General features: G+C 44.1%; 1 protein-coding gene across 1 annotated transcript; it reads left to right on the top strand.

Moving 5' to 3' along the window:
- Positions 1-735: 735 nt before the first annotated feature.
- On the top strand, positions 736-11,822 carry tmem26b (transmembrane protein 26b). Its single transcript, XM_073828843.1, has 6 exons — positions 736-923; positions 1,075-1,171; positions 1,353-1,436; positions 1,768-1,976; positions 11,326-11,405; positions 11,569-11,822. Exons 1-6 carry the CDS (start codon positions 736-738, stop codon positions 11,820-11,822), a joined length of 912 nt encoding a protein of 303 aa, XP_073684944.1.
- Positions 11,823-15,549: the final 3,727 nt, after the last annotated feature.

Raw genomic sequence — 15,549 nt, 5'->3', positions numbered from 1 at the left:
CTCATTCCGAGTTTTAAAAAATTCATAAATTGATATAAACTCGTGATAGTGCGAAAACTTAAATAAATCTGCAAGTGTTATATATTGTTTTCAAGTGTTAGGGACAGGGGGAAAGAGACTCTTATCTCAACATGTTCTATCTTGATAGTAAACCTAATAAAAATTCTGTTCAGTTGCATATTGTTTTGATAGTCACTTCTTGCAAGGTTTGTGTGCAAGTGTGTGGGTGTGTTTGCATTCTCACATTTAGCTACATTTCATTAGAAAATCCCATTCTGAGTTGTCTGGAAAACAGCGTGTTCCAATACGTTTTCACCAAGTCACAGATTCACTTAATATGCCTTAACAAAGTTCTCCCTGATAATTAAATTGTTTGCGATTCGGCTCGTTCGAATTATTCAAATCAACAAGATAACCCTTTGGACTTCATTGCATCTCACGTTAACAGTTCTTGAAAATAAAATATTACTGACAGTGACAAAGTCGTATTTTATTGACTAGCTTCTGCTAAAACCGTCAGTCAAATACTCGAAATACTTTGTATTTCTCTTTCTCAGACGAAAAAAAATAAATCAGCAGTCCCGCCCAAATGGCGGAGAAAAGGTGGGAAGGAGAGAAATAAAAAGAAAAGTAAAAGGGGCTTCTTTTTTTCAGACTCAAGAGGAGCTCAGAGGGAAAGCCACAAATTTCCTTGCTTCATTAATCAGCCTAAAACCTGAACTTTTGAAAGAAATCATGCTTGTTAAATTCATCTGTGCTGTAATCACCAGGGCTTTGTTTATTTTGGTGTCTCTCATTGGTGTATGGAGGGTGACATGGGTGAAAAATAATAACTTATACTGGTTTCTGACTATCCTCTATCTACCTCTCGTGGCTGAAATGATTTTAACTCTAAGAAGAAGAAAAGGGAAGGATTACAAATGGTAAGTAGACTCATCAATATTTATTTTTGTAAGCGTGAGAATTTCGAGAGCCAAATTGAACTTTTCCTGGGGTCAACATCCTAAAATATCACCTAGTGTAATTTACATCTGACAGCGCAAGATATGGTGACTCAAACTCTGATCCTTTTAGGTTTTCTCCAGCAATATTGTTTTTCCTCATCAGTATCATACCAACCATATGGATCCTTGAGTTGCACCATCAGAAAAACAAATCAAGTGATATTAAGGTAATACTAAAGGAAAACAATGGTAAATAGGATTTTAATTAGTTATACATCTTTCAGAAATACATTTGAGCTTTTTTCTTTTATGCAAACACATTTCATGCTGCCCTGAAAACTAAAAAACTACATGAATCCCAGAGCAATTTTATAATCAATGTCTTAACAAAAATGTTAATTATTGCAGTGTACTAATCTGGATTCATCTGAGAGCATTCAAGCATTTCTTGATGAATGGAGAAATTTCACCAATGGAAGTGTGAGTCGACAGGTACTGCCTCTTTGCCATTTACACCGATTTACACTTTTCCATGGAAGTCTAGACTACACCGATCTCAGAAAGAAGACACAAGCCTTTCATACATAGTTTATTTACTCCGTTTTACATTAAAAACAACGTCTAGCTTGGGTGATTTGTAAATACAAATGTTGGTTTAGCCTTTAGTACAAACAAGACCTGAGTTTATAACTGCTGTTATTTGTTCATAAGTTACCACACCTTCACATAATGTATGAGGTTTGCTGTATAAGTGTGACCTCAGTTCTTCCAGTGAGCAGCAAGCACTTCACAGCTGAATACTCACTTTGTGGTGGTATTTTAGGACCCTCTGAAATTTTTGTCTTCGGTTTGTGCCAATGACTGGATCCTGGCCCTTCAACAAATCGTCCTGATCCTGCTGATAGTGGGGAAGTGGCTGCTACCGATCGCAGGAGGCGTCACCAGAGATGAAATATCCCAGTTGTTGCTCATCTTTGTAGGCACAGCCGCTGATATCCTCGAGTTCATCAGTGAGACGCTCGCTGATGTGGAGTAAGTGTTGTTTGAGACAAAAAAAAAAAGCCCTGCGTAGTACATTTTCACATTTCAATTTCAATTATCAGCAGTGTTTTATTTAGGTAAGTGTTATTAACTCTTTATTAAATGGGCTATATGTAATTTTTTCCCCAAAATAAACGTAACAATAGCCTTTATATTTGACCATTTATGACTCAAACATCTCCTGCATGAGCATACTGACACCTTGTCAGCTCACAGTGGGTGCACCTATAAGCCTGTATCCTATTTTTCCTATTTTCTGTCGGGTCGGATTTTTCGCGCGCTGTCTGCGGATGTGACGTCAAGCGCGTTCATGTTAAACGTTTCAGATCGCTCTTGCCATCACCGCTAGTCCGCAATTAGCCTACAATACATGTATTTGACTGTTCTTACCTCTGTAAACATAATGTTGACTTCTTAGCAGCGGAGCGTGCTGTAAAGCAGAAAGGAAGAGCAGTTCCGTTTTTTGGCCACAGGTGCCAGTTGCGAGTTTAAATTTCAGAAAGTTACATTTAGCCCTTTTAAGCCTACTGTATCATATTTGATACATTGTTTCTCTGTCGCCTGATAAGAATAACTTTTAAAGAAGTTCACTTCCAGAACAAAAATTTACAGATAATGCACTCACCCCCTTGTTATCCAAGATGTTCATGTCTTTCTTTCTTCAGTCGTAAAGAAAGTATGTTTTCTGAGGAAAACATTTCAGGATTTTTCTCCATATAGTGGACTTCTATGGTGCCCCGAGGTTGAATTTCTAAAATGCAGTTTAAATGCTTTTCTAGCGAAACTATCGTTATTTTATTTTTTCAATTACAATTGATATAATTTTTAACCTCAAATGCTCATCTTGTCTTGTTCTGCCTGAACTGTTTTTTTTTTTTCAATTCAAGACAGTTAGGGTATGTCGAAAAACTCTTGACATCTCATTTTCTCCCTCAACTTCTGTTTTACCTTTTTTTCTTCTTTGCATGTTCCCTTTGCAAACACTGGGTCGGTACCTCTGCAGCGATGTAGGATGATCTTGAAATGATTTTTGAAGTTGAGAGAGAAAATAACATGGGAGTTTTTCGACATACCCTAACTGTCTTGAACACGACAGAGCAAGACAAGATGAGCGTTTGAGGTTAAAAAGTATATAAATTGTATTAACAACAACAAAAAAAAAAACTGTTTTGCTAGATAAGACTCTTTTTCCTCGGCTGGGATCATTTAGGATCATTTGAAGCTGTATTTAAACTGCATTGTGGAAGTTCAAACTTTGAGCACCATAGAAGTCCACTATATGGAGTAAAATCCTGAAATGTTTTCCTCAAAAACATAATTTCCCTTCCGGGAACTCTACACTGCGTCCTGAGACACTTTGGGGAACGCCATTGGCGGGCCGCACTCTGAGTCATGTCCAACGTCCAATGAGAAACGGGAGTGACGTCACAGGCGCGGTGACGTCATCGACCAGGAAGTATATAAGCACGTGCGTTTGAAGCTGGCGTCAGCTTTTGTCATTCAGCGAGAGCGCTCTGTGTTATTGTCTGTCTGATCTGCATTTTGCTGTTTTTTAGTGCCAGTTTGCACTACTTTTATTTGAGCAAAATACCAGGGGGAAAACGTTCTTTTAAGAACGAACGTTCTAAGGCGGTTCAGCAGCCACATAGAAAGTGTGTCCCTCCCTGCCAACGTTTCTTTGTTGGTGGGGATACACACGATCTATGTGTGGTCTGCTTGGGAGCGGAGCATGCTAGGTCAGCCCTTGAGGGGGTTGGCTGCCCGCAGTGCGAGCGAATGCCGCTGCGGTTGCTCCGTTCCCGGAAAGCCCTCTTTGAGGAGGGGGCTTTCACTAGCGTTCCCCGTGGGCCTGGCCCCGCTTTCGCTGAGGCGGAGCGGCAGCTGCACTCATGGGGTTCGCAGGTAGATCTGCTGGAGGGAGTTGAGACGGGTGATCCCCTATCTCTCTCCTCACCCAGCGGATCGTATGACCCCCTCTTGGATGAGGAAGCCCGCACTGCGGTTCCTTCCCTCCAAGAGGAGGAGTCAGCGCTCCTTCTGTCTTCCTCCGAGGAGGTTGATGTTGAGAGCGTTGACACCCCACAACCGCCCCCCCATTCACCCCAGTACGAAGAGCAGCCCCAGCCGCAAGCTAGCTCCTCGCACCGGGGTGCACAGAAAAGGAGTGTTGCTACCCGCACCCCTCCGGCTAAGCCTAGAGGGCGGGTTCAGCAACACTCCAAGCCGGGGTCCTCTAAGACTAGGCCGGACCTGAGGGTCGTCCTTCAGTCAAAGAGGACCTCAGCTAAACGATGAGGGCAGCCCCTCTCGAAGACTTAGGTGCTTCACCGCCTCTGAGGAGTACGGTGACCACCTCTCTTCGGGGCCCTCAGGAGATTCGTCAGCTAACCCTGCCGGTGTTACAGGGCGCGGCAGTCTCCCGCGAACATCTTTCTCCGGTCTTTCCGCCCGGAAACGTAGCGGAACCAGAGAGTTCGCCACCCCCACGGGGGTTTCCAGAGTGCTTACTTCAGGTGCATCCTGCCAGTTCGCTGTTACAGGCCACCGAGGTAGCTCTCCAAATAAATCCAGAAACCAGCCTCGAGAGGTTGGTTCCCTTAGTAGAATTTCTGGCAGCGTGGAAACTACTGCCAAATATTTCTATGTGGGTCCTGCGTACTGTAGAGAAAGGCTATCGCATTCAATTCGGCGCCAAGCCGCCACCTTTCAGCGGGGTATTTCCTACTCTGGTAGGCCCCGAGCAGGCTCTGGTATTGGAACAGGAAGTGAATACTCTCCTGAGGAAGGAGGCCATCGAGGTGGTCCCTCCTCAACACAGAGAATCCGGGTTCTACAGCCGGTACTTCATTGTTCCCAAGAAGGATGGGGGCCTGCGGCCCATTTTAGATCTCAGACAGCTAAACCTCTCAGTAAGAAAACTGAAGTTCAAAATATTGACTGTCAGACAGGTCGTGTCTCAAATCAGGTCCGAGGACTGGTTTGTCACGATAGATCTGAAAGACGCATACTTTCACGTCTCCATCCTTCCTCAACACCGGAAGTTTCTCAGGTTCGCTTTCAGGGGCAAAGCTTACCAATACAGAGTTCTTCCGTTCGGCCTAGCGCTCTCTCCCCGAACTTTCACGAAGTGTGTGGATGCTGCTCTGGCTCCACTGCGACTCCAGGGCATCCGCATACTCAACTACATAGACGACTGGCTCATCCTAGCCAGTTCAGAACAGTTAGCGGCTCAACATCGAGATGTTGTTCTTGCTCACATGAAAAAGCTGGGGTTGAGACTCAACGCCAAGAAAAGTGTGCTGTCTCCATTACAGAGAACCACTTATCTAGGTGTAATCTGGGATTCGACCACGATGCAGGCACGATTGTCACCTGCTCGGATCGAGTCGATCCTTACTGCAGCAAATGCGGTCAAGCTAGGCCTGCTACTCACTGTCAAACAGTTCCAAGTACTGTTAGGTCTTATGGCAGCTGCATCCAACGTGATACCTCTTGGACTGCTGCACATGAGACCACTGCAGTGATGGCTCAAAACCAAAGGGTTTTCCCCGAGGGGGAACCCATTCCGCAAGATCAAGGTCACGCGGCGCTGCCTACGTGCCTTAGTCATGTGGAAAAAGCCCTGGTTCCTATTACAAGGTCCAGCGCTGGGAGCTCCTTGCCGCCGCGTCACGCTAGCGACAGATGCATCCCTCACCGGGTGGGGAGCGGTCATGAGTGGCCGCTCCGCCCAAGGCCTATGGAACGACCAGCATCACTCCTGGCACATAAATTGCCTAGAAATGTTGGCAGTGTTCCTGGCTCTGAAGCATTTCCTTCCAGACCTGAGAAACCGTCACGTGCTGGTCCGCACAGACAACACGGCGGTGGTCTACTATATAAACCACCAGGGAGGTCTGCGTTCACGCCCCTTATACAAGCTGGCGTGCCAGATCATCCTGTGGTCACAAGGGAAGCTTCTCTCATTGAGAGCAGTTCACATTCCTGGACGTCTCAATGTGGGAGCAGACGTCCTGTCGAGGCAGGGGCTGAGGCCCGGGGAATGGATGCTTCACCCTCAGGTGGTGAAGCAGATATGGAGAGTCTTTGGTCAAGCCCAGGTGGACCTCTTTGCGACTCAGGAGACATCGCAATGTCCCCTTTGGTACTCTCTAGTTCCTCCAGCTCCTCTCGGACTGGATGCCATGGTACAGACGTGGCCGAGGCTTCGTCTGTACGCTTTTCCCCCGATCGCTCTGCTCCCGGGAGTTCTGGAAAGAGTGCGCCGGTACGGAGTACGGCTGCTGCTAGTAGCCCCGTACTGGCCGGCCCGAGTATGGTTCTCGGATATAATCGCCCTCCTCGACGGCTCTCCATGGGAGATTCCTGTCAGGAGCGACCTTCTTTCTCAGGCTGGGGGCGCAATATGCCACCCCCACCCAGAGAAGTGGAAGTTATGGGTGTGGCCCCTGAGGGGGCACAACTCATAGAAGCTGGTCTCTCAACCGAGGTTGTTGAGACCATCCTTCAATCCAGAGCTCCCTCTACGAGGAAACTTTATGGCCTAAAGTGGAACCTGTTTGCGTCATGGTGTCATGAACGCCGCTTAGACCCAGTCCACTGCCCGGTTGGTACAGTGCTGGAGTTCCTGCAAACTCGTTTGTCCGCTGGGTTAGCTCACTCCACCTTGAAGGTGTACGTGGCGGCTATATCGGCTTACCACACCCTTCATGGCGGCCTTTCAGTGGGCAAGAACCCCCTGGTCTCACGTTTCCTCCGCGGTGCACTCAGGCTGAGGCCTCGTGCAAGACCGAAAGTCCCTACATGGGACTTAGCTGTGGTGTTGGAGGAGCTGTGTAAGCCTCCCTTCGAGCCTCTGGAGGAGGCCTCCGATCGGATGCTTACCCTAAAGACAGCACTGCTGCTGGCGCTAACGTCTCTCAAGAGAGTCGGGGACCTGCAGGCCCTTTCAGTGGCCCCTTCTTACATTGACTTTGCCCCAGGGTTGGCCAAAGCATTCCTTTACCCACGAGCTGGGTACGTACCCAAGGTCCCATCAGCGACACCACAGCCAATAACGCTCCAAGCGTTTTACCCTCCTCCATTCGTGGAGCACGACCAGAGGAAGTATAACTTAATGTGTCCAGTAAGAGCACTGGACACTTATGTCCACAGAGCTGCCCTGTGGCGTAAATCAGAGCAACTTTTGGTCTGTTACGGCCCCCCTAAGAGGGGGTGCCCGGCTTCCAAGCCTACTATCAGTAAGTGGATCATTGATGCCATCTCTACTGCCTACGAGTCCTCTGGTCTCCCATCCCCGATGGGAGTCAAGGCTCACTCAACTAGAGGCATTGCAGCCTCTAAAGCTCTGATGGCAGGTGTCCCGATCCAGGACATCTGCAGTGCGGCGGGTTGGTCCTCACCTCTAACGTTCGTCAGATTCTACGAACTAGACCTCAGAGTCACTCCTGGCTCAGTCGTCCTTCAGCCCTAGCATTGCTAGGCCTAGAGGTGCTTAGGCGCTTTCCTCTATGGAGGAAAAGGATTTCTACCCTCTCGACCTGGCAGTCCTCCAGGCGAGAGGTGTGATATCCTGCCTCGCGTGCCCGAGGGCCGAGGCCTGTGTTCCTCTTGTCTGGTGGTTGATCACAGACAGAGATGTTTTCTAGTGTCCTGGCGGTCCACCAGGCACTTCTTGTGTCCCTCTTGTTCTGGCCGTAGCGCAGACAAAGGTCTACCACTTCTCCTCGTGTGCCCGAGGGCCGAGGAGCCTTTCTCCCCCTGCACTGGTCTTGTGACAGGCAGCGGTTGAGAACCCTAGCCTCGTGTGCCTGAGGGCCGAGGCTCATTTATCCCTCTTGTCTGGTGGTTGATCACAGACAGAGATGTATTCCAGTGTCCTGGCACGTTCACCAGGCACTTCTTGTGTCCCTCTTGTTCTGGCCGTAGCGCAGACAAAGGACTACCACTTCTCCTCGTGTGCCCAAGGGCCGAGGAGCCTTTCTCCCCCTGCACTGGTCTTGTGACAGGCAGCGGTTGAGAACCCTAGCCTCGTGTGCCTGAGGGCCGAGGCTCATTTATCCCTCTTGTCTGGTGGTTGATCACAGACAGAGATGTATTCCAGTGTCCTGGCACGTTCACCAGGCACTTCTTGTGTCCCTCTTGTTCTGGCCGTAGCGCAGACAAAGGACTACCACTTCTCCTCGTGTGCCCAAGGGCCGAGGAGCCTTTCTCCCCCTGCACTGGTCTTGTGACAGGCAGCGGTTGAGAACCCTAGCCTCGTGTGCCCGAGGGCCGAGGCTCATTTATCCCTCTTGTCTGGTGGTTGATCACAGACAGAGATGTATTCCAGTGTCCTGGCACGTTCACCAGGCACTTCTTGCGTCCCTCTTGTTCTGGCCGTAGCGCAGACAAAGGACTACCACTTCTCCTCGTGTGCCTAAGGGCCGAGGAGCGTTTCTCCCCCTGCGCTGGTCTTATGACAGGCAGCGGTTGAGAACCCTAGCCTCGTGTGCCCGAGGGCCGAGGTTTAGTTATCCCTCTTGTCTGGTGGTTGATCACAGACAGAGATGAATTCCAGTGCCCTGGCAAGATCACCAGGCACTTCTTGTGTCCCTCTTGGTCTGGCCGTAGCGCAGACAAAGGACTACCACTTCTCCTCGTGTGCCCAAGGGCCGAGGAGCCTTTCTCCCCCTGCACTGGTCTTGTGACAGGCAGCGGTTGAGAACCCTAGCCTCGTGTGCCTGAGGGCCGAGGCTCATTTATCCCTCTTGTCTGGTGGTTGATCACAGACAGAGATGTATTCCAGTGTCCTGGCACGTTCACCAGGCACTTCTTGCGTCCCTCTTGTTCTGGCCGTAGCGCAGACAAAGGACTACCACTTCTCCTCGTGTGCCCAAGGGCCGAGGAGCCTTTCTCCCCCTGCACTGGTCTTGTGACAGGCAGCGGTTGAGAACCCTAGCCTCGTGTGCCTGAGGGCCGAGGCTCATTTATCCCTCTTGTCTGGTGGTTGATCACAGACAGAGATGCATTATCACTCGCGTCCTGGCAAGATCACCAGGCGGAGTTTCCATAGTGTCTCATCAGGTAAGTATTCCAGACACTGGATTATGCTAACCTCGTGTGCCCGAGGGCCGAGGTACATTCTCTCCCTCTTGTCTGGTGGGCTCCACAGACAGAGATGTATTTTCACTCATGTCCTGGCAAGTTTCCCAGGCTGAAGTGTACCAAGACACAACTTTTCCACTCTTGGCCTAGCAGACAAAAACTGGGCAGGGCCTTGGAAATTATGGGGGCGTTGATACCTCGTTCCCCAAAGTGTCTCAGGACGCAGTGTAGAGTTCCCGGAAGGGAACGTCTCAGGTTACGTATGTAACCCTGGTTCCCTGAGGGAACGAGACACTGCGTCTCGGACCATAATTCCCGCATCCCTGCTGCGCCCGCTTCATTCCTATAAGCCGACGCCAGCTTCAAACGCACGTGCTTATATACTTCCTGGTCGATGACGTCACCGCGCCTGTGACGTCACTCCCGTTTCTCATTGGACGTTGGACATGACTCAGAGTGCGGCCCGCCAATGGCGTTCCCCAAAGTGTCTCAGGACGCAGTGTCTCGTTCCCTCAGGGAACCAGGGTTACATACGTAACCTGAGACGTTCTTTACAACTGAAGAAAGAAAGACATGAACATCTTGGAATGACAAGAGGGTGAGTACATTATCTGTACATTTTTGTTCTGGAAGCGAACTTCTCCTTTAACATCAGTACATTTTCTAGATGAACATTTACTGAACTGAATGTTTGGTTTACTTGCTTATAATTTTTTTTTTTTTTTGAAGAAAAATCATATTAAAATCTGAGCATCATATGATACATCAGGCTTTTGAAGAACGTTCATGTTCATCTCTCAGTCATCATTGTATTACATCTCATTGTATATTTTGCCCCCCATAATAAAAACAATAGAGCTTTGATCACAAGTGAAGCATTTAAAAGCCATCTTAATAAGACAAATTATTGGGAGATATAGTGTTAGTCATAAGGATCTCACTGAGTTACATGATCAGAATTTCAACTTTCTTTTTGGCCACATTAAAGGAGAAATTCACTTCCAGAACATAAATTTACAAATAATTTACTCACCCCCTTGTCATCCAAGATGTTCATGTCTTTCTGTCTTCAGTCGTAAAGAAATGTTTTTTTAAGGAAAACATTTCAGGATTTCTCTCCATATAGTGGACTTCTGTGGTGCCTGCGAGTTTGAACTTCCAAAATGCAGCTTAAATGCAGCTTCAAAGGGCTTTAAATGATCCCAGCCAAGGAAGAAGGGTCTAACAAATTGTACTATTTACATACTTTTTAACCTCAAGCGCTCGTCTTGTCTAGCTGTGTGTGAACTCTGTGTATTCCAGTTCATGACAGTTAGGGTATGTGAAAAAACTCCCATCTCATTTTCTCCTCTAACTTCAAAATCGTCCTAAACTACCAGTCAAAAGTCAAAGCCAGGTATTACATTTTTCGTCTTCAACCACTCATACAATCTGTCCCAAAAGGATTTGACAATAGTACAACTGTAAAAAAGATGTTCCTGAGATTCGATATCTTTCAAGCGGAAAGTACATACATTTCTGTCCAAATTAAATCTCATTCTAAGAAATTCATTACATGGGTAAATGTCATTGACTGTTTTGAAGTGTACTTCTTTCATTTTAGGTAGCAAAGGAAATGACAGATATCTAGTTCTAACTTTAACAGTGTCAGCTTTAGAAAACCTCTCAGATAAAACCTTTCTATTAACAGGAGGAGGAAAATATTCTTTTGTAATTAGTCATCTCAAAACCTTGTTATTACCTTGTCATTTAACATCCAAAAATGTATAATTATCAATAAACAAATCAAATGATTTCAGAATTTGATTTCAATCCATAAAACATTTAAAAACAAAAAGTGCCCTAAACTTTTGTCAACTTATATGGATTGACCCCCCTCCCCCTGAATGTAATTTATTTTGTGTTATAGTATTATTTGATGTTTTATTTATTTTATTTTATTATTATTATTTTTTGTACTATTTTGTTTATTATATGCTGCTTGGATTTTTTTTAAATGAAAGTCTACGACAAAAAAAAAATAAAAAAAAAAAATGCAAGTTTGGACACACTTCCCCATTTTCTTTAATAGGGAAGTGTGTCCAAACTTTTGACTGGTAGTGTACATCGCAGTTTTACCTTTTTTTGTAAATATTTTTGCAATTTTGCAAGAGTAAAAATAAAATACAAAAACAGAACTCCACAGAGTTTCAGAGTAGTATTACAATATTTTCTCAGACATTAATATTTCATAATTTTCTGTTTCTTGTTGTAGGGAGGAAAGTATAGAATTTGTATGCGTTATTCTTGGGGTCTGGACATTGAGCATGCTACAGTTTCCTTTGCATTTCTCAGGTATGTGATCTTCCATAGTTGTTGTTTCATACACAAAAAACTGAAATTGATTATGACATTAATTACAGATGGAAAATCTAACATATGCATAACAATAACCAAGAACGACAATAAACTTTAATTGTTATAAATATTTTTCCTGCTTTTCATTGGCATCTCTCAGTGGTGAACACCAAACCTGTGGATTTTTGTGAAAGCCAGGATAACTCTCTCATCTCCAAGTTCAGGACGGATATATGGGACATCGCGGGAACTATTTTTCTTCAAGACGGCCCCTTCTTTGTTGTCCGACTTGCAGTTATGATTTATTTTTATGACTTTCATCAAATGCTGGTCTTCTTTACCATTAAGAACTTCCTAGTAGTGTTGATTAACATCTACAGGCTGTGGGTCATTTGGTCAGATAACAAACCTTGACATGTACAAACTGGAACGATTGCAGTGATGATTCATTGACATGAATGTTAATTTGAGAATTGGCACAGTGCCAGTGATAGAGAAAAGTTTGATTGTGTAAATCGTTTTGACTCACTGTGACAGAGCTTACTGCTGTTCAATCAATAATGTATGCATATACAACATGTTACATTATTAATAAGGCTGTCAAATTAAGCATGTGAATAATAAGATTTGCTGCTGTTTGTGCTACTGTAAATGGTTTCATTCTGATATTCTGGTTTATTAAAACTGAACCTAGAAAGTGATGTTAAACAACAATACCACAGCATTCATTACCAAAAAGGAAAAGGTAACATAGGAGGAATATAACTGGAAAAAGAAGGGTTAAGATTAGGCAAGAACTAGGAAATGCATCAATATTAGAAAAGCTTTCCAGTGCTGGTGAGATGCTTAAGGGATAGTTCACCCGAAAATGAAAATTCAGTCATTAATTACTCACCCTCATGTCGTTCTAAACTCGTAAGCTTTGTTCACAAATGACACAAATTAGGATATTTTTGATGAAATCCAAGAGCTTTCTGACCCTGCATAGACTAGACAGCAACACAACTGACATGTTCAAGGCCCAAAAAGGTAGTAAAGACATCATTAAAATAGTCCATGTGACATCAGTGGTTCAACCTTATTTTTGTAAAGCTACAAGAATACTTTTTGTGCACAAAGAAATAAAAAATAATGACTTTTCTTCTCTTCTGTGTCAGTCTTCAATGCACAATTGTTGAATAAAGTTGTTATTTTTGTTTTCTCGTTACCAAATATTCTCATAGCTTCATACAACTAAGGTTGACTTACTTATTTTACTGATGTCCTTACTACCTTTCTGGGCCTTAAACGTGGTAGTTGTGTTGCTATCTGTGCAGGTTCAGAAAGCTGGACTTCATCAAAAATATTTTAATTTGTTGTCTGAACATGAACGAAGGTCTTACAGGTTTGGAACGTCATGAGGATGAGTAATTTTGGGTGAACTGTCACTTTAGGGCTGATTAACGAAGGCCTGGAAACAAACGCTGAGGTTGCTTTGTTTCTGCTCATCATGTAACATTGATTTCATGTTTCATAGAACCAAGACATGCTATTGTTGTAATATTAGCTATAATAATGGGACCGATTCATTTGTAGTTGCACAAGCTGTCAGATGTGCCAGCTGTTGCAAGTTCATGAATTTGAATTTGGGGGTGGAGCAATGAAGAGAGGACTATAAAGCAAGTCATAAGGTAGGATTTGTTGAGGGTGCAAAAAAAAAAAAATCTAAATATTGAGAAAAATACCTTTAAAGTTGTCCAAATGAAGTTCTTTGCAATGCATATTGCCAATCAAAAAATAAGTTTTGATATATTTGCGGTAGGAAATTTACAAAATATCTTCATGATTTTAACTTAATATCTTGAAGGGGTCATCAGATGCCCATTTTCCACAAGTTGATATGATTCTTTAGTGTCTTAATAAAAAGTCTATAAAAGTCATCAGCTCTTTTCACAGCAACCCATTTTGTTGCATGGCTCTATAAATGCTAATGCACCCCGCCCCTTTCTTCTGTGGGGTGACGAGCCATCCTGTTTACTTTAGCTGCATTTAGCCGCAAAACTTGCTAAACAGGAAAAATTATTAAGAAAGGCAGCTCTTTAACAGTGTAAACAACTTAACATGCATGGAACAGCATTGGGCTCCCCCCTTAATGTTTTTTGGCATAAAAGAAAAATCGATGATTTTGACCCATACAATGTATTTTTGACCATTTCTACAAATAAACCCATGCAACTAAAGGTTCTGTGGTCCAGGGTCACATATATTCTGAGTTTAGGTTTGCTTTCTTCACTTATTTCTACAAATATTCGCTAATCACCTGGAATACCTCAATAAGTTTGAGGAATGATCGAAATGCTCATTACAGAACTTGAATCTGCCATAATTAAATGTATTGGTTTATGTTTTAAATCTGTTTTCCTGTATCCATTATTTATAATGTGACATACTAACTACCTCTAACAGCTGAGAATGACCTGTACTACTGTCTTCAACCCCAAAGCTTAAAACATCCATCAGGCTTAACAGTTCGTTCTTTCCTCATGCTTTTCTGTATTCTTCAAACGTACCTTTGGTGACTGTGTCCAAACAGTTCAGTTTCTTACTTTATCAGACCACAACACTTGGTGGTGGCTTATCTAAGTGTGGTGCTGAATTGTGATACTGCCGTTTATGCTGAGGTTGCAGGTAAGGTTTCCTCCTTCCATTCAGATCATGTTTGTGCACATTGACCCCTGGAGAAGCTCAATATTCCTACAGCTTCTTTGCAGTAATATGCATTGTTCTATATTCCTGACAATATGACCAGTTTTATCAGTCTAGTATTTAGTATTGAAATTATTTTTTTTACTCCAGTATTCAGTGTCCTTCAGAAATCATTCTAATATGATGATTCAAAGGGGTCCTATTATGCTCTTTTACAAAGTCTTTTTTTTTTGTTTTGGAGGTGCACTAGAACATGCTCTCATGCTTGGTGGTTAAAAAATGCATTATTTTTCACATAATTTACATTATTACAATAGCTTTCTCCCCAGGCTGGCACAAATGTTGTGATTGGTTAGCAGTCCTACTGTGTTGCAATTGGCGAACAGCTTAGATGGCGTTTTAGTCCTGCCACGCCCCTTCCCAAAGCAGCAAGTTCAGTGTACAACAGTTGGCGCAAGCTAGATTAAAGTGATTCTTATGTTTTAAATATGGATGGTTTTCTTACAAAACCCCATTGGTTTGCTACAGGAGGCTTTTATTCACCCTGCTTTTATCAAACACATTGAAACAGAAACCGATCTCCAGAGCGCAAACCATAACGCACTGGATAGTTTGAACTGTAGAAACGGGCCTGCCTAGGATGCATAGAGGGTGAGTAAATAATACACTACAGTAGTGTTGGTCCTATCATCAGCCTACGAGATCGCCGATACATGATATTATCATTATTGTGCTAATTTATTAAATTTTTTTACATGCACGAAACCAGCTCCAGCGTAAGGGTAGTGAAGCTATCTACACTGTATGATGAATAAATGTCTTACCACACACTGCACGTCTATGGTGCGGCTCTGACACAGACACAGATGATCGTCAGTCTAGTCAATGCTTGTGTTTACATCAGCCACGTTTCCGCATGTGTTTCGACTCTCTGTACCGCACATGTCTACGGCACGGCTCCGACACAGCGATCAGAGGAGTTCACGGCCACTTTAGTCAATGCTTACGTTTATACCAGTAGTGACTGTCCATGCTAAATCGCTAAAGTTAGGCAAATCCCCCCCCCCCACCCGCCAACAATTTGAATTTCCGTAGGCAGGATTTATTTGAATGATATTCTAATGAGCTTTGTGACATGATAATATCCAGAAAACAATGCTGTGTAGTCCAAACAAGTTGTTCATTGTAGTTCTTGACTGGATTTTGAATTTTTTAGTAACTAAATATCTCCTTTTGGAGTGGACTTTGAGATTTGTAACTTTGTAGATGTTTTCTATGCCCAAACACACACACCATAGCCTGGAAAAATCCAGACCCTAATCTATTAAGATTATGGGTCTGGCATCGAGCAATGAAAACTGTCTAACTCGAGGGGCGGCACCAAGCATGCATTTGAAACTCTAACTGCACGCAATTGGATAACGCCACGACCAATCACAACATTACACGCTTAGCT

This window comes from Garra rufa, chromosome 22 (genome assembly GCF_049309525.1).
Source record: "Garra rufa chromosome 22, GarRuf1.0, whole genome shotgun sequence".
NCBI classification, from domain to species: Eukaryota; Metazoa; Chordata; class Actinopteri; order Cypriniformes; family Cyprinidae; genus Garra; species Garra rufa.
This window is presented reverse-complemented; position numbering and strand designations above follow the sequence as displayed.